General features: G+C 32.0%; 1 protein-coding gene across 8 annotated transcripts; it reads right to left on the bottom strand.

Moving 5' to 3' along the window:
• On the bottom strand, positions 1 to 26,509 carry LOC143057870 (uncharacterized). Of its 8 annotated transcripts, none has more exons than XM_076231317.1 (10): positions 26,430 to 26,509; positions 20,017 to 20,715; positions 14,520 to 14,628; positions 12,513 to 12,599; positions 11,393 to 11,713; positions 10,735 to 10,780; positions 8,185 to 8,220; positions 6,029 to 6,064; positions 3,880 to 3,915; positions 1 to 1,249 (listed from the first exon to the last, which is right to left on the bottom strand). In XM_076231317.1, the coding sequence occupies exons 2-10, from the start codon at positions 20,698 to 20,700 to the stop codon at positions 361 to 363; spliced, it is 2,244 nt and encodes a 747-aa protein (XP_076087432.1). In that variant the 5' UTR covers positions 20,701 to 20,715; positions 26,430 to 26,509; the 3' UTR covers positions 1 to 360. The 8 variants fall into 8 exon arrangements, with proteins under 8 accessions (XP_076087432.1, XP_076087430.1, XP_076087431.1 ...); XM_076231315.1 differs by lacking the exon at positions 26,430 to 26,509 and adding an exon at positions 25,488 to 25,618; XM_076231316.1 differs by lacking the exon at positions 26,430 to 26,509 and adding an exon at positions 23,852 to 24,118.

Raw genomic sequence — 26,509 nt, 5'->3', positions numbered from 1 at the left:
TAATTTTTTTGTTAAATCTATTCTCTTTATTTATGTACCTTCACACAAATCATTAGTATTATTAGATAACTTACATATACAACACCATACATAAATCTGTTGACAACAATCAATTCCTGTTTTACAACAGGCCACAATGATTGTCTAGAGTTCTTTTCCCTAGAAGGGTGTGATATAAGTCAGTTTATGATGAACGATATAAATAGTATCCAAAAATATTTTCTTCCTGATTTATTTTCGGAAGTAAATTAGCGGTTTGTTTTGAAACAGAATCACTTTTAGAGTGTTTATGAAACCATGGTTATTTCTTTTATAAACTTTCAGGTATCCAGCAGTTTTCAACTGTTCGTAATTCAGTTTTTATTTTTTTTCAAATATTTCTAATTTACAAAAAGATCTAAGATCACCTTCAATTTGTTGAACCGTTTTGAGGAGCGATTTTATTTTGCTTTCACTCTTCATTTGCTTGAACAGGACATGGCATTTACCAGAGCAGTTTGAAAGTATTTGATCCACTTTCTTAAGGTATTCTTTTATGCATTCTAGATTTTCAATTTTCTTTGCCTCTTTTTCAAAACGTCTTTCTACTTCCGTCCTCGTGTTTGTTAAAGATATAACCTTATCCTGAAATGCTTCATGTTCCCTTTCGAGGTTTTGAACATTTGTGTTGGCTTCCTTTGCCGTTTGTTCTAAATTCACACACTGGTCTTGTACGTGTGATATACTTGTGTTTATGCCCGAAACTTTGTCCTTTATGAAGTCAACAATTGGAAGTCTTACCCCAATAACACCTTTTTTCTTTTTATCTAAATGACGCTGGTGTTGCATTTTAGCCTCTTCAAGTTTGGTGTTTGTTGCTTTGAGTATATTGCATGCATGATTCAACGACCTTTCAGATTTACTCAACGACTTCCTTTCATCTTCTAACTGTTTTTTTATCAAACTTAATTCTGACGACAACTTCGTCTCTTTGGAACGAACTTGATCTAAAGATAGTTCAAGTGGCTCCTCAAGAGCAGCGAACATTTGAATAGCATACTCAAAAGAGTTATTAGCTGCGTTAACTAATTGTAATGTTGGTGCTATAGTTTCGTTTTCCTCTTGTGAAGTAAGTTTATCCCAGTTTTTTTCCTTCTGGATTAATATGTGCGATATAATATCAATATTATCAGCACCATTTTCATAATGAGTTTGTATTAATTCTTGAATCTGCTTTTCAAAACTATCAGCATCATTGCCTTCTGGATAACTACAAAACACAATAGATATATTGAAAACGGAATCACATAGTAATTGATGTCAAGTCATGTATATTTGTCGGAAAATTACACCAAACAGTAAAAAAATTTGATTTTCGGCTAAAAAATAATTGTCCGTCCATCAGCGGAATTAGAACTCACACATTTGTAACACTACAGCACCAATCGCTTAGCCTCATGTCCAGCGCTATATATCATACAAACAAAGCAGATATTAATCGTTTTTATATATAATAAACGATTAAAATCTGCATTGAAATACAGAAGACATGACATAAATTAAAAACTTAAACGATGCTCCAAATAGATATGAGACAATATCTGAAAAAGTCAATACGAAAACCAACAAAAATGTCTTTAGAATCGGTATTTTAGAACACACATTAAGCGATCTTGGAACTATTGTCTGTCATCCAAACACGTGTTGAATGTTTTATCAATGGCAATATTAAAAACGGAAGAAAAAAATCCAGTTCTTTCCTGTTACCAAAGTGAATCAATTTAAAAAAAATGCTAATGGTAAAAAGGAATATGTTTAAGATACTATATGTGGTTTACTAGTATATCCTGCAATAGTTAATCAAATGTCAATTATTCATTTTAGTATTTGCAATACAAAAGATTAAAAAAATATACTAAAATATAGTCCGATGTGTCGGTTACATGAAAGAACCTTGAGTAAAAGAACAAGTAACAGGACAGACTTGGTAATAGGAAGGAATCATTTTTTTCAAAACAAATTCTTTATGTCATAGTTTAGGAAAAATACATCATTTTAGATTGGTCATAATGGGAAGGTAATAACAAACAATGTCATTTAACTTTTTAAACTGCATTTGCAAGATGAAAATAAATTCTTTTCTGTTACCATCTACTTTACTAGAATGGCACAATGATATCTGCTGTTATCAAAAGTAAAACCCCGGTCTGTCTTTTAAATATAGTGTATATTTTGCTGAGATAAATTCAATGAAATGATCATAACTTATATTAAATAAAATGGTTGATATATAGTAGATTATATTAACTTTGTAATTCGCCAGTGAAATTGTCTTTAACATCATTCAAGTTACTGATTATGATTGTGCTGTTTTAGGTAACATAATAGAACATAACAGAAAGGAATTACGCAGAACTTTTTGTTCTTTTATTCGAATTATGTAGCAGTTTACTTCCATCTCATAGCAGTTTAATAAGATACTATACCAACACATTTACTGTTATAGTGCTGACAATGAAATATTATCATTATCATTATCACTGAACTAGTATATATATATTGGTTTAGGGGCATTCTGAAGGTGCCTCCTTTTGAGGGAATTTCTCGCTGCATTGACGTTGGTGACCTTCTGATGTTGTCTTTTCTAGGTCGGGTTGTTGTCTCTTTGGCACATTCCCCATTTCCATTCTCAATTTAATCAGAAAGGCTTCAACAGGAGAGAACAGCAAAATATGTTTTCTCTAAATTCTGATCTTTGGGGAGTTCAAATTTTACAAACTGGCTGCCATTCACCTACATATGGAGTCATACATTCAGGAAATTATGCTCTTCTCATTGCATAACCAGAAATAAAATCTTAGACTTTCAAACGTTTACATAGATGAAACCCCCAGTGGTAACAGGAGGGAAATTACCCCTTGGGATAAAATTTAAAAGACCCGTACAGAGGCAAAATGTTATCACATGCTTTAGTTATAACAAAATCAAACCAGTTAGAAACAGGTTTTGTTTATATAATCTATCATATTTGTTTAAATCGGAAGCCTGTTTACTTAATTAAGATATTCTTTGAATGAATTGGTTTTCAGAAAACAACACAGGACAATATGATTTAAGGGGGGGGGGGGGGGTGGGGTTAACATTTAGATTATGATTACATCGTTAATAGTGTTGGTGCACGATATACTGTAGTTAATACTGAAGTTTCAAATTTTCCAAAAACATGCTTGAAAAAAAAGTAATTGCTGGTGAAAGATGGAACATGGAAATTATACTTTTTCAGACATTGGTTCATATAGCCTTTTGAACATATTGATAGATTCGATAGTTGACTTATCTGACCTGTCCTGTTTTATAAATATAAAAGGCAATTTTTGATCATCATAATCACAATTTAAATTTTAGAGTTTTAAATTCATATATTTCTTGCAACCGACTTAGTGTCACTGATGAGTCTTATGTAGACGAAACGCGTGTCTGGCGTATAAAATTATAATCCTGGTACTTTTGATAACTAATTAGTGCGTCATCCCGTCTGCCATTATCTTCCAGTGTATTTCGTTATTTGTGTGATGTTTAATGAGGTGAATTACACAGATTAAGTAATACACAGACATTAAGCCTCTTGGTGTGCAATCCTTTTTTCCTTTAGTTTTAAAGCAAATGTGTTCTTGCCATGGCACCTAGACATCTTTGTGACCTCAGATCGATCACACCAAAGCTTTTGAACAGATGAAACTGATTTATCGTCGGTCGTTCGGAAGATCCTCAGTATACATTTTAATCGTATGCATTAAATTTAACAGCTGCAAATTAACAGTGGGTTTGTTAACTTTTCAAAATATGTTCTTGTAGGTGTTATATTTGTGTGTACGTTTGATTTATCATAATTATGTTTACCTTTGAATACTCGGGGATTTTTTCGCTTTTGTCGGTCTGAAACAAAAATATAAAAAAGTAGTTTTTTTTTTTAATAAATTAAAAAGAGTTTACGTTATACATGTAAACACAATCATTTATATACAAATTATCAATTTGATATTATTCCTAACTTTGTACTTAGTTTATATCTAGTTTATCCTATACTATAATGATCTTACTATATTGAACATATTTTGTATTATATGGTTCAATGAATCCAAACTCTATGTGGGCTCTTTGATATTTACTCACCACTGGCTATTTGACAAACTACTTTACTTAATAGTTGTTTTATCTTCTTCTATCTAATTTAACAGTTCAATTTTTGACTATATATACTGTATATTTTAACTTTATTGTCAATGCAGAATAGGTAACACCAGAAATAACACTTAGAGCCGTAGCCAGCATTATAAGGTATTTACATTTAAGGGTTTTTCAAATTAGTCTATGGTTAAATGTTTTTGTCTTAAATACTTTATTTAGTTTCGTTTACTTTGATAATTGTATTTCAAATTTTTTAGCACATACTTACAACTTCTCGTCCAATCAAATTGCTTAAATTTGCCTTCTAACTTTCATAGTACATACCTTTTCCGTGTACTAAGTAACTACGCATGAATGACCACAAGGGTAATATTTCATTGTATCGCAATCAAGATATTGAAATAAAAACGGCTGCTGGCTATTTTGAAAAAAAGTGTTGTGTTCCAAATTAAACTAAATAGTTCGTAAATAGTTTCTAATTAATTTTTTAACATCCCACTATTTAATCTTTGGATCTAAAAATGTGTGTGAAAATTAAAAGTTTCCTTCATTTAAATTAAGAGTAACAAATATAGTTCTTTATAACTAGATTAAAGTACTATGCCATTTAGAACTGTAATCATTTATCTTCCATGTAATTACTTTGTACCCAAAAATAGAGTGAACCATGAAACCTTGTGAAGGGAAATTAAAACAAAAGATGTTTTCTCTAAATTCTGATCTTTGGGGAGTTCAAATTTTTACAAACTGGCTGCCATTCACCTACATATGGAGTCATACATTCAGGAAATGATGCTCTTCTCATTGCATAGCCAGAAATAGAATCTTAGACTTTCAAACGTTTACATAGATGAAACCCCCAGTGGTAACAGGAGGGAAATTACCCCTTGGGATAAAATTTAAAAGACCCGTACAGAGGCAAAATGTTATCACATGCTTTAGTTATAACAAAATCAAACCAGTTAGAAACAGGTTTTGTTTATATAATCTATCATATTTGTTTAAATCGGAAGCCTGTTTACTTAATTAAGATATTCTTTGAATGAATTTCTTTTCAGAAAACAACACAGGACAATATGATTTAAGGGGGGGGGGGTTAAAATTTAGATTATGATTACATTGTTAATAGTGTTGGTGCACGATATACTGTAGTTAATACTGAAATTTCAAATTTTCCAAAAACATGCTTGAAAAAAAAGTAATTGCTGGTGAAAGATGGAACATGGAAATTATACTTTTTCAGATATTGGTTCATATAGCCTTTTGAACATATTGAATAAATTCGATAGTTGACTTATCTGACCTGTCCTGTTTTATAAATATAAAAGGCAAATTTTGATCATCATAATCACAATTTAAATTTTAGAGTTTCAAATTCATATATTTCTTGCAACCGACTTAGTGTCACTGATGAGTCTTATGTAGACGAAACGCGTGTCTGGCGTATAAAATTATAATCCTGGTACTTTTGATAACTAATTAGTGCGTCATCCCGTCTGCCATTATCTTCCAGTGTATTTCGTTATTTGTGTGATGTTTACTGAGGTGAATTACACAGATTAAGTAATACACAGACATTAAGCCTCTTGATGTGCAATCCTTTTTTCCTTTAGTTTTAAACCAAATGTGTTCTTGCCATGGCACCTAGACATCTTTGTGACCTCAGATCGATCACACCAAAGCTTTTGAACAGATAAAACTGATATATCGTCGGTCGTTCGGAAGATCCTCAGTATACATTTTAATCGTATGCATTAAATTTAACAGCTGCAAATTAACAGTGGGTTTGTTAACTTTTCAAAATATGTTCTTGTAGGTGTTATATTTGTGTGTACGTTTGACTTATCATAATTATGTTAACCTTTGAATACTCGGGGATTTTTTCGCTTTTGTCGGTCTGAAACAAAAAATATAAAAAAGTAGTTTTTTTTTTAAATAAATTAAAAAGAGTTTACGTTATACATGTAAACACAATCATTTATATACAAATTATCAATTTGATATTATTCCTAACTTTGTACTTAGTTTATATCTAGTTTATCCTATAGTATAATGATTTTACTATATTGAACATATTTTGTATTATATGGTTCAATGAATCCAAACTCTATGTGGGCTCTTTGATATTTACTCACCACTGGCTATTTGACAAACTACTTAACTTAATAGTTGTTTTATCTTCTTCTATTTAGTTTAACAGTTCAATTTTTGACTATATATACTGTATATTTTAATTTTATTGTCAATGCAGAATAGGTAACACCAGAAATAACACTTAGAGCCGTAGCCAGCATTATAAGGTATTTACATTTAAGGGTTTTTCAAATTAGTCTATGGTTAAATGTTTTTGTCTTAAATACTTTATTTAGTTTCGTTTACTTTGATAATTGTATTTCAAATTTTTTAGCACATACTTACAACTTCTCGTCCAATCAAATTGCTTAAATTTGCCTTCTAACTTTCATAGTACATACCTTTTCCGTGTACTAAGTAACTACGCATGAATGACCACAAGGGTAATATTTCATTGTATCGCAATCAAGATATTGAAATAAAAACGGCTGCTGGCTATTTTGAAAAAAAGTGTTGTGTTCCAAATTAAACTTAATAGTTCGTAAATAGTTTCTAATTATTTTTTAACATCCCACTATTTAATCTTTGGATCTAAAAATGTGTGTGAAAATTATAGGTTTCCTTCATTTAAATTAAGAGTAACAAATATAGTTCTTTATAACTAGATTAAAGTACTATGCCATCTAGAACTGTAATCATTTATCTTCCATGTAATTACTGTGTACCCAAAAATAGAGTGAACCATGAAACCTTGTGAAGGGAAATTAAAACAAAAGATGTTTTCTCTAAATTCTGATCTTTGGGGAGTTCAAATTTTTACAAACTGGCTGCCATTCACCTACATATGGAGTCATACATTCAGGAAATGATGCTCTTCTCATTGCATAGCCAGAAATAGAATCTTAGACTTTCAAACGTTTACATAGATGAAACCCCCAGTGGTAACAGGAGGGAAATTACCCCTTGGGATAAAATTTAAAAGACCCGTACAGAGGCAAAATGTTATCACATGCTTTACAATACTTTAGTTATAACAAAATCAAACCAGTTAGAAACAGGTTTTGTTTATATAATCTATCATATTTGTTTAAATCGGAAGCCTGTTTACTTAATTAAGATATTCTTTGAATGAATTGGTTTTCAGAAAACAACAGGACAATATGATTTAAGGGGGGGGGTTAACATTTAGATTATGATTACATTGTTAATAGTGGTGGTGCACGATATACTGTAGTTAATACTGAAATTTAAAATTTTCCAAAAACATGCTTGAAAAAAAAGTAATTGCTGGTGAAAGATGGAACATGGAAATTATACTTTTTCAGATATTGGTTCATATAGCCTTTTGAACATATTGAAGAAAATTCGATAGTTGACTTATCAGACCTGTCCTGTTTTATAAATATAAAAGGCAAATTTTGATCATCATAATCACAATTTAAATTTTAGAGTTTCAAATTCATATATTTCTTGCAACCGACTTAGTGTCACTGATGAGTCTTATGTAGACGAAACGCGTGTCTGGCGTATAAAATTATAATCCTGGTACTTTTGATAACTAATTAGTGCGTCATCCCGTCTGCCATTATCTTCCAGTGTATTTCGTTATTTGTGTGATGTTTAATGAGGTGAATTACACAGATTAAGTAATACACAGACATTAAGCCTCTTGGTGTGCAATCCTTTTTTCCTTTAGTTTTAAAGCACATGTGTTCTTGCCATGGCACCTAGAAATCTTTGTGACCTCAGATCGATCACACCAAAGCTTTTGAACAGATAAAACTGATTTATCGTCGGTCGTTCGGAAGATCCTCAGTATACATTTTAATCGTATGCATTAAATTTAACAGCTGCAAATTAACAGTGGGTTTGTAAACTTTTCAAAATATGTTCTTGTAGGTGTTATATTTGTGTGTACGTTTGACTTATCATAATTATGTTTACCTTTGAATACTCGGGGATTTTTTCGCTTTTGTCGGTCTGAAACAAAAATATAAAAAAGTAGTTTTTTTTTTAAATAAATTAAAAAGAGTTTACGTTATACATGTAAACAGAATCATTTATATACAAATTATCAATTTGATATTATTCCTAACTTTGTACTTAGTTTATATCTAGTTTATCCTATACTATAATGATCTTACTATATTGAACATATTTTGTATTATATGGTTCAATGAATCCCAAAACTCTATGTGCGCTCTTTGATATTTACTCACCACTGGCTATTTGACAAACTACTTAACTTAATAGTTGTTTTATCTTCTTCTATCTAATTTAATAGTTCACTTTTTGACTATATATACTGTATATTTTAACTATATTGTCAATGCAGAATAGGTAACACCAGAAATAACACTTAGAGCCGTAGCCAGCATTATAAGGTATTTACATTTAAGGGTTTTCCAAATAAGTCTATAGTTAAATGTTTTTGTCTTAAATACTATATTTAGTTTCATTTACTTAACTAATTGTATATCATTTTTTTAGCACATACTTACAACTTCTCGTCCAATCAAATTGCTTAAATTTGCCTTCTAAATTTCATAGTACATACCTTTTCCGTGTACTAAGTAACTACGCATGAATGACCACAAGGGTAATAAGTCATTGTATCGTAATCAAGATATTGAAATAAAAACGGCTGCTGGCTATTTTGAAAAAAAAGTGTTGTGTTCCAAATTAAACTAAATAGTTCGTAAATAGTTTTCAAATTAATGTTTTAACATCCCATTATTTAATCTTTGGATCTAAAAATGTGTGTGAAAATTAAAGGTTTCCTTCATTTAAATAAAGAGTAACAAATATAGTTCTTTATAACTAGATTAAAGTACTATGCCATCTAGAACTGTAATCATTTATCTTCCATGTAATTACTGTGTACCCAAAAATAGAGTGAACCATGAAACCTTGTGAAGGGAAATTAAAACAATTTGATCCATTGATGCTCTTTCATCATGAATTGATTGATTACCCCGATTTTGTTTTTTGTCCATGGATTTATGAGTTTTGAACAGCGGTATACTACTGTTGCCTTTATTACTCAAGTTGGGCAAGTCCCTCGCTCTAATTTTCATAGTATATATCTTTCTATACACTAACCGACACATTTTTTCTGATTAACCTGATTAACCTGTAATTAACTTTCAATGTTGTATAGTATTTCATATAGTAGTATGATCAACTTACTTTAGTGAACAGTTTTCATTAGCACTGATTAACAAATCGTTCACATTCAGAGTTGTCATTTAATCGTATTTTGCATTATTACTTATTTGCAATTGTGTAATTAAACATAATATACATTATTTGCTACAAAATGATATATTCATATGCATTTATATATAAAGTTGTATTTATTTGTTATTATCTTCTAAGTTATATTTAATAAAATATATGAAAATTCTGCATTAAAATCGTCTGAGCCTTTTCCACCTGGTCACACATTAATGCATACATATGTGACATGAATTGATGGAAAGCGAATAAGCATATACTACTACTACATATAAAAAAAAGTTTCATAATTCTTATAAGATTTGCATATTAGGGAAAATATTGATATGATGGATCGATAGGACTTCCGGTATTTGATCTTGGAGTTGGTTATTTTTCATTAGACGACGTTGACAGAACTTCTTTTCGTAACCAATGTAAACAAAATTGCGGCGATGGTAACATCGACGATGACAAAATTAATTTCCACTGCACGTTAATCGTTTAGTAAAATGAAAAAAAAAGAAAACTTTCCTTTGACTGATAATAAGATTTTTTGCTGTTAATCTTTTCTTTATCAGATAGAAAATTTCATTGAGTACATAGTTTTGCGTTAATAAACAAATATATTCATGAATGAGGATTAAACGTCTTTTTAAAGGAATGCATTGGTGTATAAACTAGACTAAGTTACTCACAAACATATCATTAAAGTCCCTTGCTTGTGAGTGAATTGGTCGAGTTTATACACCCATTATTCCTTTAAAAAGGCGTTTAATCCTATAATAATTGAATCATAAGCAGAAGATAATAATTAATAATTGTAGTAAAGAATTGTGAATTATGGATTATGAATTTTGATTTTTATAAGCTGTATTAACTTTTCTACTACATTGCAGAACTGTTTGATCCGAAATATAAAGACAACAGTAGTATACCATATCTGTTTAATTACACCGAATGTTAACTTTCAAAAACGCATTGATGATCGTGAAGTTACAAGCGTCCAGTCGAATAGAGTATTTTTTGGCAAATACCACGGCAGAGAGGGAAAAAAAGGCATATCCTTTTTCCAAATACCCCGGCGGCGTTAAAAAATGAACGATATGTATTTGATAACAGTAAGTTTGTGAAAAATACACTGGCTATCAACCAATCAAAACCCAGGATTCTTACATAAGGTGTAATTAGAAATTAAAGACATCAGTTTTGTAAAATTAGAGTTTTTACGATACTATTCCATCCCACTTATAATTGCAAACTATGATATTTAAATACCTCTCACTCTCGTCTTTTGAATGAGTAAGTTTTCTTTTTCTAGTACCTGAAAAAGATTGATAACATTGAGAACAGAAATGGGAATTGTGTCAATGGGACAACAACACGGCCATAGAACAGACAACAGCAGAAGGTCACCAATAGTCTTCAATGCAGCAAAACATTCCCGGTACTTATTGATCATGAGCGACTTATATAAACAAGAAAATGAGAAAGTATCTATGCAAAAATCCAGGGGTGCATTACAAACTTTCTAATGATGTGTCTAGTCAGATTACCAAAACAACTAATTTTTTTTTTATATCCTCTGTTAAATAGTTGAACCATACAGATTTAATCAAACTTTAAATGAAAATTTCTACTGTAAATACTATATTGTTATGTCACAAGATACGTATAGTGGTCGTTTTCCTCATTACCATATTACTTTATCGTCACGTAAAAAGTTCTATGTATGTTTATAGATTTCTAAACACAGAAAAACTTTTGTTTATATCAAGATAAATTCATAATCTGAAACTTTATGAAAACTTTTGAAAATAAGCGTTGATTGCTTGACTGGACAAAGCTGTTTAGAGAATGAACTCTTAGATAAGTCTGTCCTTAATAAATTATTACTTTTCAGTTAGAAACATTTGCCAAAGGATAAACCACTTACAATTGCCAACATCTTGGTATCTGTCACGTGGAGGAAACAAAACTGTCACTTCAATCTCAGCCTTCTTGTACTGTAATCCGATTGTTCTGATAATTGTTTTCAAAAAATCTTGCAGATAATGTTTTAATTCATCAAAACTGGGTGAAACTGTATCTTCCTTCAAGCATGTTGTTATAATTATGCTTCCTGTTTCGGCGTCTTCTATATTGAAATATCCTTTCATCTCATTGATTGTTGAAATGGCATCGTGTAATTTCTTAACAGCAGCATTGTAATCCATGTTGTTAGCTTTTACTGTTAACTTAAACTTAAACGTGTTCCCTGAAAAGAGTTAGAGTATGCACAAGTAGAATTACCCATAATAAAAATTTCGTGCTGTTAAAAGCCTGGAATACCGAGTCTTTATTTGATAAAAAGGAATAAGAAAACTTAATATTTTACATACATGTTTTAAGTTATATTGCAACTTTTATGTGATGAAAAAACATCTTAGTTATCAAATCTAGTAACAAAAGAACATATTCCATGCAAGATTCAAAATGGTAAGTCAATAATAAAATGGCAAAATCAAAAGCTTAAAACAAACGAATGGGTAACAACTGTCATAAAACTGAAAAACCCCAAACTTGATTGACAGTTACATACAATAAAATTATATTGACATCAATGCAAAAACAAAACAGACAGCGTAGGTAAAAATGTATAAAAAGGCAATAAAACATTAAATGTCGAACAAAACGCAACTCAATGTCAAACATGCCACCTGATCATGGCTGGACGCATGTGCAACTCCATGATGATCAATTCTAACTGAACGAAAAGTTGTGCTACTATTTAATGTGTCCAAATTTAAAGACGTTATAAACGGTAAAAACAGTTGAATTTTCTTTCCCATCCGACATTCTTGACTATTCTCTGCAGAACGTATCACGTATACCAGGCTTATACGCCAATGGCCAACATAGCTCATTTGGTAAGATCAGGCATATTAACTATGTAAAATGGCAGTTGCAGAATCAATATTACAAATTGCGATGAAAAGCATATAACGAAATTATTTTTCATCATGTAAGCCATACAATCAGAAATTGCACACTAATTCGTGAGTTAGCAAATTTACCTTCGATGTCATTTCCACAAGCATCCTGTGTCCCTCCTACCATGTTTATCACGCTTTTACCATATGTAAAGTTTAATGATATTTCTTCTGAAAAGCAAATTGAAACCAAATTGAAACGTCGGATAGCCGGGTCGCGGGTCAATTAGATATTTCATTTTTTTTCATTTACGAGGCGATTGGGTATAAGCTTTTAAGAACTTATATCTGTAGATTTCATTTTTAAGCGCACATAAAAATGTGGTTTCTTATTTTAGGTCCTTTTGAAACTGAAAAAAATGTTTGCTTCTTTCTATTTCTGTAATCCATTGGTTTAGTTTTTCATTTATGCGGTCTTCTTTTTATTTATTTAAAACTTACATACCTATTCGTTTCTTATAATTCTGTGATTTTTATCATTAGCCAGTGAGGATAACCGAGATTTAAAATACGAAATCACTGTTTTTAGATTTTGTTATGAAGATTTGGAATGTCCCTTAAGAAGAAAAGATTTGACAACAATACGTATGTTTTGCCTTTTTCTCTATTTTGGCACACCATGGAAGTATTATATTGACAGGAACTACTAAGACCCGACTTCAAACGTTTCATCTGCGATGCCGCGCCCAATTTAACGACATGTTAATTAGCTTGAAACATGGCACGTTATTTACATACCAGCGTGTGGTGCCCTACAATATTGTCATTCTCGGTTGATTTCGGGATTACGGAAATAAACGAAGAAATCGAAAGTTGTGATAAATTCTTAGGAAACAGCAATCGGCAAACCTCGGCAGATTCCGTTACCTAACTGTGCCGATTGAGTGATTGATGGATTAATGCGAGTCATCATTAATTCTATAGAAAAACACATTGACGATGGAAATTTGTACCAAATGTATTGAATAAATACCCCATTTTTATTGATTTTTTTTTTCGGTAGAAATTGCACTATATGTAATAAATATCGCAAGTTGTGATTATATAATAACTACTGTTTACTCAATTGAGTGGCACACATTTCCTGCATATTTAAGACTATTGTAAATGATCGTTTTGATAAAATCAAAAGATCAAAGAGATTTTTAATAAATGTAGGAATTATTAAGCTTTGCTCTAAATCCAGGGTAAGATCATTGGTTGGTATATACGAATTGTTCAGCTGAACCCCGATGTGTTGAAATATGTTTTAGTACTGCGACTCAAGGATTTGTATAGTGACATTATACAAATACTTGTGCGATTGTTCAATAACATTTACCAGTATCATTTGGACGGTTTCGTTTGGTCGGATAGTGATAAAATATTTTAGGGGACCGAAATGTATTATATAAATAGCTATAAAACGAAGTTAGATCTCTGTTTTCTTCTGCTGTATTGTGTTGATTGGTACTTGCTCGATTAATGTTTGTATTGTAAACTGGAAATTTCTACTTTCCAGGATTATCCAGTAACTTAACCATATATATTACCCTAAACTTCACAGTTCTAATATTTATCAAGTATATGTAATTTTAACCGGCGGTAACCGTAACACACCTCAATCGCGATTTAAACTTCACCCACAAACTAATAAAATAATGTCACTCACTATTTCAAATCGTTGTAGAATAATTAATTCTGAGCCGATTTTCATTTTTTATGCATCAATCGATTTGTGTAAATAAGTTGTTCATGAATAAAGGTCTATTGACGCGATTGAAATAAGTAAAGGTGTTTTCCGACAGGTAATATTGTTAAGCTGTCTCGATTAAAACCACGTGATTGATAAGAAGTATCTCTGGTCAATTTATGACCGCGGCATCGCAGATAGTCACAAAAAAAATTAACGACAGCGTACTAATTAGCCAGTTTCCATATCGTTTCTACAGGGCTACCCGGGTTATAAATAAATGCTAATTAATCGTTTTAGTTCCTGTCAATATAATACTTCCATGGGCACACCAAGTAGATTCATTGATTGCGAATAGAAAAACATATGCTTTTGTCTTACGTTACACAGTTATATATGATAGTATAAGTATATGTTACCTAATTTAGAAATAAGTGTATTCATGCATTGAGTCGTGTTTTGATTACACATTTCACTAATACCCTGCAGCAAAGCCGTATTCTGTACAGAAGATTGTTCTGTAACTATCTGGAAAGGAAGTTTGCAATTAATTAGAAATGTTTTTTAAGTCAACTAAAATATTCAACAATCGTATATATATTATATACTTGGGATGTATGTGTATAAACTGTTTCTTATTATTGTATAGTTATGTATAGTTCGCATGCTTCTTTGTACAATGATATTCAAACAATAAATGTTATGGAGCAAATGAAATGTAAAATATTTGTTAGTACGACCTTAAATCTTGTTTGCAAAAATTTCAATCGTGTGGGCTAAACTTCTAAACTTTAAATCGTTTAATCTGCGGAATGACAATTAAAGGATTAATTTATGTAGTACTTATCAGAAGGATACAAATAGAAATACAACTTACAAATACACTGAGTGGACCTAGCCGGGTACTTGTATACTCTTAAAACTAAAAACACTCAATACTGATCTGAGAGTACTTGCAGATACTGACAGCTAGTATAAAGCCACTATCAACTAATAAAAAAAAATCCTTCTAAGAGTTAATTATCAATCAGTACGCATCCATCATTGAGTAGCAGACGCTATGAACAGTCAGAGAAAAATGTGACATTGTTCAATGCCAATATACATTAACGACAGATTGTAGATCCATGAATGTGTATATGTATGTAACAATAATTATATTTGGTTGCTTTTAATTTACTGATAACAATATAAATTATAATACCAATCAGTATAAAACAATATTCAAAAATAATATATATAAGCCTTTGTGTCTACCCTGACTTGCTTAAAAGGGGGACGAAAGAAACAAGAGTGACAGTCAAACTCATAAATCCAAAATAAACTGACAACATCATGGCTAAAAATGAAAAAGACAAACAGACAAACAATAGTAGAAATGAAAAAAACATAGAAAACAAAAGAATAGGCAACACGATCCCCACCAAAAACAAGGGGTGATCTCAGGTGCTTCGAAAGGGTAAACAGATTCTGCTCCATATGTGACAACCGTCGTTTTGCTCATGTTATAACAAATCCAGTAATTAGTCTAATTCGGTTGGCCACATTCATGAAAGGGAAGTAGTTGTAGTTACCACGTAAGGAACATATCCGATATCATCTTTAAAACGGTTATATCATAACCGTCAACCAACTTGTAATGGCGTCCGTAACATTTACGAAGGGATGACTTCAACTTCACAATTGGAACTCTTGGTTTTATAGCTTTCTTGTGAGCAGCAACCCGATGTTCGATGAGATAGATGCCGTCTACATAGTCACCCAATTTTGAATTATTTAGTATCCTCTATATAGCGGAAAGTAGAGTTAAAGGATGTTGCTAACTTCTTTCTTCTCAAAAAGTTCCTGACAGTGTATGAAGTCAGCCTCATAATAATAAAGAAACAAGCCGACAAGAAGAGGGACACCATTGGTTCCCATTGGAAACCGACAGTCTATGCGCATCCTTTTGAAAGCTTTGTCATAACATAAAACGAGTTGTGCTTTCTAGATTTAAAGTTGAGGATACAACTTCAAAATACATGTTCTACGAAAGAAGGTCCACATCTTTTTTTTTGTTTACAAACATGCGTTAATATAATTTTCATTAAAATTAACAGTTCACCGGAACATGATTAGTTGTCTGTTCCTATTTAACTAAGACAGCACTTAAAGGTTGCATTTCTGTAAATATTGAAAATGCAATTTCCCATAGAAACCCCTTTTAAGGCTAAAAAAAAGTACCACTTTTACTATGATGTTTTAAACAAAATCTTATCCTCGAATTGAAAGTTCATATCCACTACAATTGTTTTTCATCAAAGGTCAAAATATAGGGCTGTGCGGCATATTTTCAACGTTTATATGCCCTTAACTTCTTAGAGTTGAAAGCTTACACTTATTTTCTTAACTTCCCTTACCGCGAATGAAGAGTTACCATATATTTAGATATAAACAATATGCACATGTTTATTTACTGGTACATTCCAAAGTTATGTCTCTGTGAGATGGAATACAGAAACAAAATTGAAAATGGAAATGGGGAATGTGCCAAAGAGACAACAACCCGACCATAGAAAAAAAACCAGCAGAAGTACACCAACAGGTCTTCAATGTAGCGAAAAATGCCCACACCCGGAGGCGTCCTTCAGCTGGCATAACTGAGAGCATAACTGGGAAACAGTATGTACACAAAATTAGTTTTCTATGAATATTCCAGATCTCCCTAAATGAGGCGTGGTTTGCGAAACAGCTGTATTTACAAATCGCGACCTAAAAGGGCTATACACTTACAAAATAAATGAAAATACAGCTGTTACGTTAGTAAGTGCTTATTGTCAAGCTGCCTCTTTGAAGTAATGTACTGGTTGATAGGATCATTATTTTGATATAAGATTTATTTATCATATATCAATAATCAAAAAGATGATTTGATAAAATATATAACTGGTAATATATAAATTATCTTTTCTTTTTTTTTTCAAATTTTGTTTAATTTTCAAATTTCACTTCATTTGCTGAACTCTATACTATTTAAATGTTAAGTCAATCAACTGATCCGCAATGGTGCAAACTATCATCTAGCAATATTACTATAAATTTCAACTTCAACTTTGAGGCATTCAGAACCCTCAAGACCTTCATTCGGTTTTTTTAGGACTCAGTCTATTTACTTGCATTTGTATCTAGATGTTGATTTTAAAGGGGCACTAGCTGTCAAATTCGTGGTCACCGATTTGACTCAAATTTTCATATTTGATTTATAATAATGAAATATATTTATCCAAACTACCAAAAGTCTAAAATAAACAGTTTACAGAGCATGGGGCAGGTAATGTGTAGGTTCGTTTCGTGTGTATTTTAGTCCAGACGTCATCTAATTAACTATCGATTTGACTATATAAGCGATGTAAACATGAGTAAACATATGAATAGATTAAACCAACACGTGCAATTGGATTTTTTAAGGTCTGTTTGAGTTTATTTTATAGATTAAAAATAGATGTTTCTCATTGTTTTTAACCGTATAAGAATGATTTAATATGAATCGAATCAGTAATCAAATGGTTTACCGTAGTTCATCATATACTGTGGATTCATTATTATTCGTTGGATACCAATTTTCGTGGATTTCGTGGATACAGGTGAACCACGAATTTAATGTTAAACGAATAACAGATTTTCAATAGGATTATATGCAGACTTCTTTAAAACCACGAAATGAAAGATCCACGAACTTGTAACACTTCTATAATCCACGAAAATTGGTACCCACGAAAATAAATGAATCCACAGTATGTTATGATGGTATGATACTAAACCCCTAACGGGAAGGATTGTGCCTGATGTTCATATGATGAAATCATAATCTTTTAGTCAGTTTAATTGAAGTCTGGAGCTGGCATGTCAGTTAACTGCTAGTAGTCTGTTGTTATTTTTGTATTATTGTCATTTTGTTTATTTTCTTTGGTTACATCTTCTGACATCAGACTCGGACTTCTCTTGAACTGAATTTTAAATGTGCGTATTGTTATGCGTTTACTTTTCTACATTGGTTAGAGGTATAGGGGGAGGGTTGAGATCTCACAAACATGTTAAACCCCGCCGCATTTTTGCGCCTGTCCCAAGTCAGGAGCCTCTGGCCTTTGTTAGTCTTGTATTATTTTAATTTTAGTTTCTTGTGTACAATTTGGAAATTAGTATGGCGTTCATTATCACTGAACTAGTATATATTTGTTTAGGGGCCAGCTGAAGGACGCCTCTGGGTGCGGGAATTTCTCGCTACATTGAAGACCTGTTGGTGACCCTCTGCTGTTGTTTTTTATTTGGTCGGGTTGTTGTCTCTTTGACACATTCCCCATTTCCATTCTCAATTTTATTTCACTTTCATTGTTGACATTCTTTTTCTTTAAATAACCAGTACACGTACAATGCATGCGTTGTCTATCTCTAGCAAGCGGTTAAATTGAAGTTCACGTGAATACGGATATAATGCGGTCGACTAATTCACTTGCAAGTGAATGAGTAATTATCAATGTTTCTTCGCTTAATTTGACAAAATGGGATCATTTTGGCTGCTAAAAGCGAATTATTATTTCACTATTTCACTTTCATTATTGATTGATAAAAAAAAATCTTACTTTAGTTTTTTGTATATCTCGTAGCTGGTGCCCCTTTAATAGGATTATGGTACGTCGTGAAACATTTGCTAAATGTTTTGCCGATTTAAAAAAAAAAACAGTCATTGATTTTGTTATTGCAAACAAGTATCTTGTAAAATAAATCAACGTTCCTAAACGATCAAGAATGATGTCGATAATAATAATTGTATTATCTCCGAATTAACATAAAAGCATCGCATGTTCTTTTGAAAAAGAATTGTAAAGTAAAAAGAATTTAAACCGATCAAAATAACGGTCAAACTGGCAACGTGACAAAATCACTAAAGAGTAGGTAATGTGTCGCATCCACGTATACATTTGGCTATTTGAAATAGTCAACACTAATGAAGCATTTATAAAAAGGTATCATGTTATTAACGTTTTCTCTAGTATCTCTCTACCTCTCTCTTTTCAAAAGCAGTTGGTAAACCTATACCCTTCTCAGTGTGGTTTATAGATCGATTTCATTCGAGATTAAGGGATGTCTGGCTTATAAGCATAGTAAATGAACATGACAAATTTCACATGTTTTGTTCTCTTAATCGATTCATGACTTTTGAACACAGTTGTATTATACTGTTGCCTTGATTTGCAATTACGCTTTACCTTACCGTATTTACATTGTGAGTACTGTACTACACGAGCAGTCTTCAAAGAAATATTACAAACCAATCTGTGTGTATGTACTAATATATAAAAAATGTGTTCTCAAATACCATTCCAACAGCTTATTGCGAAGGTTCGGGTTGAGGACTCGAAGTGACTAGTTCTATATTTGAAGAAGTTCGTGTGTACCAAAACAATGGTAGGCTTATTGTCATTAATGTCATTTGTGGAAGTTCATTTCTCCGAGGGTATCACCAGCCCAGTAGTCAGCACTGTTGTGCTGACATGAATTATCATTGATATAGTTATATTTATAAATAAACTGTTTACAAAATGTAGAATTTCTGTAATTCTAAGGCATAGATTACCTTAGCTGTATTTTGCAAAACTGTTAGGAATTTTGGTCCGTACTGCCCTTTATCTTCGTAATTTTTTTGGCCCTTTTAACCTTTTGGATTCGAGCGTCATTGATGAGTTTTTTGTAGAAGAAACGCGCGTCTGGCGTATATACAAAATTTAGTCCTGGTACCTTTGATGAGTTTATTTACTAGTACTTGCCATGTTAATTTGTATCTTTACTGTTTTGACTCGTATCGTCTGTGTATTGAAGTGTGAGTTGTTTGCTATATTATTGCTATATCAGCCGACCTAAATAAACCTATTGACATACCTGTTCGATGTCTTCCCTAAGCTGATCTTTCAATGTTTTCATCTTTTCTGTATTTGGATCTTCAGTTTTCAATTCATTTATTTTTGTCTTTAGCAAATTTATTGCCCAGCTACTGGACTGTGTATTTATTGCAATACCACAAACTGCTGTTTCAAGTCTTCCCCATAAAGTATTAAAATTTATATCATCAAAATCTTTTGTGCCTGAAGGATGACAAAGCTTGTTTCTTACAGCTTTGATTTCTGTTATCCAATTACTAATTTGCGCCGACGGGTTACCAAACGTTAACAATAAGGGAAATACGGTGCTTATGTCAATATCATCTAAAGAACATTCTTTTACATCAATTATATTGCAACAGCATGTCTGTACGACTTTACCACCTTTATCTCTTTTAATATGTCCACGAGTGATAGTTCCACTTATATCGTACAATTTTGCGAACTGTTCTTTAGAAAATCTACCATATTTGCCGTTTCCGGGACCACTTGTATAACATTTGCAGCACTCAATTCCTGATGACCATATGTGATAAATATCGTGCTGGTTGACTTGGAGAAAAGTTTTAAATGTTGATTGTTTTCCTAACAAATTGCGTTTTGCATAATCTCTAACAACTTCAGTGGATAAATCGATTGAAAATAACTGCAATCGCAAATAATTGCGTTCTTCATTTGTATTCATGTTCCAACAGTATATCTGAAACCAAATAAGTCATTGAATGAGCAAACATATACCTATACTAGTAAACTAAATGCTTTTCACCTTTTATATAAGATTATATAATTGTATAGTTTAAATCTGGTTATATTGTAGACATACCATATGTCAGAAAATTGTTCTTGAGTGGTTACCGGTTATTGCTTTCTAATATTTTGGATTGATTTTGTCATTTGAATAGTAAAACAGTTTGTCAAGTCGGCTTTATACGGGTTTGATGTTTTTGATATTAAGCGCATTGCGATATATTTGTTACGTTTGAGGACGTGTTTTTCAAGACTGTCGGCATTCCAATTATAACCAACTGTGCCCTCTCTTGCCGACCTGTTTTATTATCATTACGAGGCTGACGTTATACAGAAACTACTTAAGATGAATAAACTAGTGTTGTCAACGGTTAACCGTTCGAACGACCGAATACCGAATACCAAAAACGCTAACCGGTTAACCGGACTTTTTTTTCAATTTTAATAGATTTGATATAAATTTGTATCAAAATTATTAAATAGTTGTGTTTTCTTTAAAAATTGTCCTCGTGGTAATTAATTTGATGGATCAATTGTCCAGTATATTGCTTGGTATAATTGTTAATCCAAAAATATAAAATTAATTAGAACTCGTTTCTCAGCTCGGGGCAAGATCTTAAGAAATCATAATTAGTTTCATGTTTTTTTAACAGTGATTTTTAATCAGTCATACGATTAAATTTTACGATTAACTTCATTCTTTCATTTTTGATCTTATATTGTGTAGACCTACATCTGAATGTGCAATCTGAGTCTCCCTCGTACAAGTATTCGCCATACTTTAAACTAAATGCTAACACAAAAACTGTAAAAAGCAAACCAAGGTGAATATAATCAATGTATACTTGATGGTACGAATATCAGGATTAATCAATTTTAATTGAAACACCTCACATTATTTTCGGAGACAAGACAAAATGGAAGAATCATCGGTTTCATAAATTATTAAATCTACGAGATTAAGACTGTTTGTTTTGGGTTTTTTTTCAATTTGAAGTTAGAACATACGCCACAGTTGATACCGTGTATTTGATTATAAAAAGTCAAACTTCGACAGGAATCTTCATAAACAAGCCTTATAAACCCAAAGGCCAACTTGAATTCATCGTATTATAAAAACGTAAATGTATGACTTGGATGGAATATAGTCACATTGTGACACTCATACCACATCTTCTTATATAGATGTGTAGGGTACTATTGATAAGGCCTTAAAACATTAACTTAAACTACCGGTTAACCGGTTAATCGGTCGAACGATTATACGAGTAACCGGTTAGGCAAAAGTGTACGATTTGACAACACTAAAATAAACCCATCAGAGATACCAGGATTAAAATTTTATATTTACGCCAGACGCGCATTTCGTCTACAAAAGACTCATCTGTCAGTGACGCTCGAATCAAAACTGTTTAAAGGGCTAAACAAAGTACGAGGTTGAAGAGCATTGAAGAACAAAACAAAAAACCTAAACGTTTTGCCAAATACAGCTAAGATAATCTTTTCCTTGTTCTTTGAGTTCCGCTACAGAAATGATGTTTTCTGACTGAATAATTTAAAATTTGGTGACAATGTTTCGTCCCCTAGAGTATCGCCAGACCAGTCGCCAGCACTTCGTTGTTGACATGAATATCAATTGTATGGTCATTTTTATAAATTTCCTGTTTACAAAACTGAACTGTTAAAAAAAACTAAGGACTTTCCTATCCCAGACAAAGATTACCCTACCCATATTTGTCACAACGTTTTTTTGAATTTTGGGTCCTCAATGCTCTTCAACTTTGTACTTGTTTGGTTTTAGAACTATTTTGAACTGAGCCTCATTCATGAGTCTTATGTTGACGAAACGCGCGTCCGGCGTATCAAATTATTATCCTGATACCTTTAAGCTTTGATAATTATTGAACGCCTCTATCCTATCGAAATAGTGATAAAAGATAACAACAGATACATTTACGTTTGCCTCATATCTTGACTTACATCTATGATGGTCGGTTAAAAAAGACTTTAAGACAAAAGAGATGATTTTAGCTTCCAAATTTTGAACTTTCCATTTTTATGTAATAACATTCCAGTAGCGCTTGCATACGCCATATATATCTCCGAATTGATACGATATTCCCGCGATTGTATTTCTTATCATTATTTTCTTGATCGAGTTTCTTGCTCACAATGATGCTATTAAACAAAGAGTTCCAAATGGGTAAGTTCAAATCATTCTTTCGTAAATTTTACAGACGCCTTCATAAGTCGGTTGACCGTTATGGGATGACTGTTTCATAGATGATATCGGATATGATTGTTACGTCGTAACTACAATCACCCTTACTTTCATGAATGTGACCAACCGAATAAAACTATTTACTGGGAGTATAATGAAAGAGGGACGAAAGATACCAAAGGGACAGTCAAACTCATAAATCTAAAACAAACTGACAACGCCATGGCTAAAAATGAAAAAGACAAACAAACAACAGCACACACGACACAACATAGAAAACTAAAGAATAAACAACACGAACCCCATCAAAAAACTAGGGGTGATCTCAGGTGCTCCGGAAGGGTAAGCAGATCCTGCTCCACAAGCGGCACCCGTCGTGTTGCTTATGTGATAACAAATCCGGTAAATGGTCTAATTCGGTAGGTCACATTCATGAAAGGGAAGGGGATTGTAGTTACGATGTAAGGAACATATCCGATATCATTTGTGAAACGATTATTCCATAACGGTCAACCAACTCGTGATGGCGTCCGTAAAATTTACGAAGGGATGATTTCAACTTCACCATTTGGAACTCTTGGTTTAATAGCTTCCTTGTGAGCAGCAACCCTCTATCAAGAAAATCATGATAGGAAATGCAAGCACGGGAATATCGTATCAACTGGGAGATATATACCCCGTATGCAGGTGCTGCTGGAATGTTGCTACTTAGAAATGGAAAGATCACAATTGGAAAGCTGAAATCATCTCTTTTGTCGTAAAGTTTGTTTTCAACCGACCCTCATTGACAATTTCTAGTTGTAAGTCAAGATATTTTTTTGACATGTTCAACACGACGCGTGCCACTTATGGAGCAGGATCTGCTTACCCTTCCGGAGCACTTGAGATCATCCCCATGTTTGGTGAGATTCGTGTTGCTCAGTCTTTTGTTGTGTATGTTGTTCCTTCTTTTCTATTTTATGTCTGTTTGTCTTTTTATTTTAAGCCAGGGTGTTGTCATTTTATTTTTGATTTATGAGTTTGACTGTCCGTCTGGTTTCCTTTTCCCTCTTCTTTAGTTGCATATATTCACGTTTGTTGTTGAATATTTCTATAAGAAATTGGCATTATGCATATGCATGTATTGAAAGTAAAATTGCTTTTGGTATCACTTCATTTGGCATCGTCTGGTTTTTTTTATAAGTTTCTATAAATTTAATTTCTCAAAACCTACAATGCAGGGCAAAACATTCTCTCAATATCATATAAACACAATAAATAAAATAAATAAAATAAACAAGCTTTTGGCACAACTATTTTGAATTTTGGGTCCTAAATGCTCCTCTGTTTGGCTTTCAAATTATTTTTATCTGAACGTCAATGATAAGTCTTATGTAAACGAAATGCGCGTCTGGTGCAACAAATTATAAACCTGGTACTTTTGATAACAAATTTAAAACAACTAATTCCATGCCGAATTTCAAGTTTTTATTAGTGCATGACATCCAGTTTTCTTATTAAGAAACAATTATCTGTAAACATACTTCAAAACAATTTTTGTTGACAAATATACATCTTCATTTGATTCATATAAAAGACTTCATGACTAATTATGATATATGAGTATCAATTTTTAATTTATGTATTAGCCTCCTACGAAAATGTTAACCTATCACAAAGATTTACAGTACCCTTATTTAAATTTCATAGAGGATCAAAAGACATATGTTAAACCGAATATTCACACGATTTTTAAACTTTCTATCAAGATAAATATTTCAAAACATGTTTTGGTTATTCATTAGCATTGATCTCAGACCAGAAATATAGCAGACGCAACAAAAATGCCTTTCTCTTGTACTCTTTAATCGTAGTATTGTATTTTAAAACTGAAATTTCAAGTTGAAAAGTAAATGATTGAGCAATTTGATATTCATCATATAAATTAAACAGTATTGTATTTATTTATATTAACAATCTACTTATCAGTTTACGATTTCACGAAAAGTAAGGAATTCATGGGATATAGGTTCAAATTTTCTCACATTGATCTTATAAGTTATGTTTTATATATTCAAACATTGGTTTTTTATGTTGTCACCAAGGATATTATTAAACTAGCATATTGCACGTATGCACTAAGACATATAAAAATACAATTGACCTTATGAACTCTTTAACATTTTGTTATTACAGATATTTACTTGGAATCATCTAACCATGAAATTGTAATAGTTCAAAACCTGACTAGGCCATATATCTTATTCTTTACCTAACAACCCTCTCTGTTAGTGATTATTTTTGTTAAAAGCGGTATTATTGGTTCCTTGTATCATTTCACCGATTTGTTTTAGTCATTGAGCGAATGGTGCTACAATACAAGTATGGTCATGTAGGTGTGTACTAAGTATGTTGTTATAGTATTTAACATCATTGTTTTCCAATATAAATCGATTTTATGAGGTTGTAAAATAAAACTGTCATCCTGCACAAAACAAAATCAAATAGAAAAAATATTTGCATACCTCTGTTTCCTCTTACGATATATATCTTTCTGAAGACGCCATTTTAGCTATGTATGTGGAAGTATTTAATAGAATACAGGTGGACTTTTTAAAGCTTGTTGGAGCGTTTATTAAAGTCCTATATTATAACATCTGGTAGCAAATAATATTCCTAGTCGGACGGTACAGGTAAATAGATTTAAACCTCCTAACAAAACAAGACAAATACTTTATTAAAGTCTCACAATTTTTTACATGTAAGGGCTGTAATCTCCACTAATAGCGAGTTGTATTCCACAACCTGCCTCGAGGATATAATGGAGTTTCGATTTTATGGAAGAAATGACAAAATAGTATAGAAAAAACAATAGATGATGACTATGGTATAGAAATAAATCTAAAACTTCAGCAAACCTTCCAGCAAAGTGAAGTAAGCACTATCTATCAGAATACCAATTATAAGAGTTCAGCACTAAAAACACACAACGAAATCCGTGAATTTATCATAGGAGATACAAATGATGATTTGGATGTACAATCGAGCATACCATGCAATTGTTTACTCGGAAGAAACCTCAAATGAATGGTGCTTAAAGGATGACAACAAAGCAAAACTGTGTGTCAACTCGCTAAAAGAAGACAATTCCGAAATCTGTTGCTTTTTGATTAACCTATCGAATGGAGAAGTCCATTGAAAACATGCTACGGACCGAAATACTTCAAAATACATTAGCATCAAAGTCAAATGACAACAATGAAGAAGGTAACCATAAGCAACAAACAGCAGAATAGCAAATACGGTAAAATAAGATTGACAAACTCGTTTCCCAATCCACTATAAATAAATATGTTTAAACTAAAGAATGGTATTTCGCACACATCAATGTTATCCAAATGAATGAAAAATATTGAAGAGAAGAAAAAACAAAACCATGCTTTAGTCTATTAGCTACTGGATCTTACCTCGTCATCAAATGCAATATTTAACACCAGAAATCCGATAAACACTAAAACCTGCACGGCAAAAATCACTATTACAATAT

This window comes from Mytilus galloprovincialis, chromosome 13 (genome assembly GCF_965363235.1).
Source record: "Mytilus galloprovincialis chromosome 13, xbMytGall1.hap1.1, whole genome shotgun sequence".
Lineage (NCBI taxonomy): Eukaryota > Metazoa > Mollusca > Bivalvia > Mytilida > Mytilidae > Mytilus > Mytilus galloprovincialis.
The sequence above is the reverse complement of the archived record's forward strand: the minus strand, read 5'-3'. Positions and strand labels throughout refer to the sequence as shown.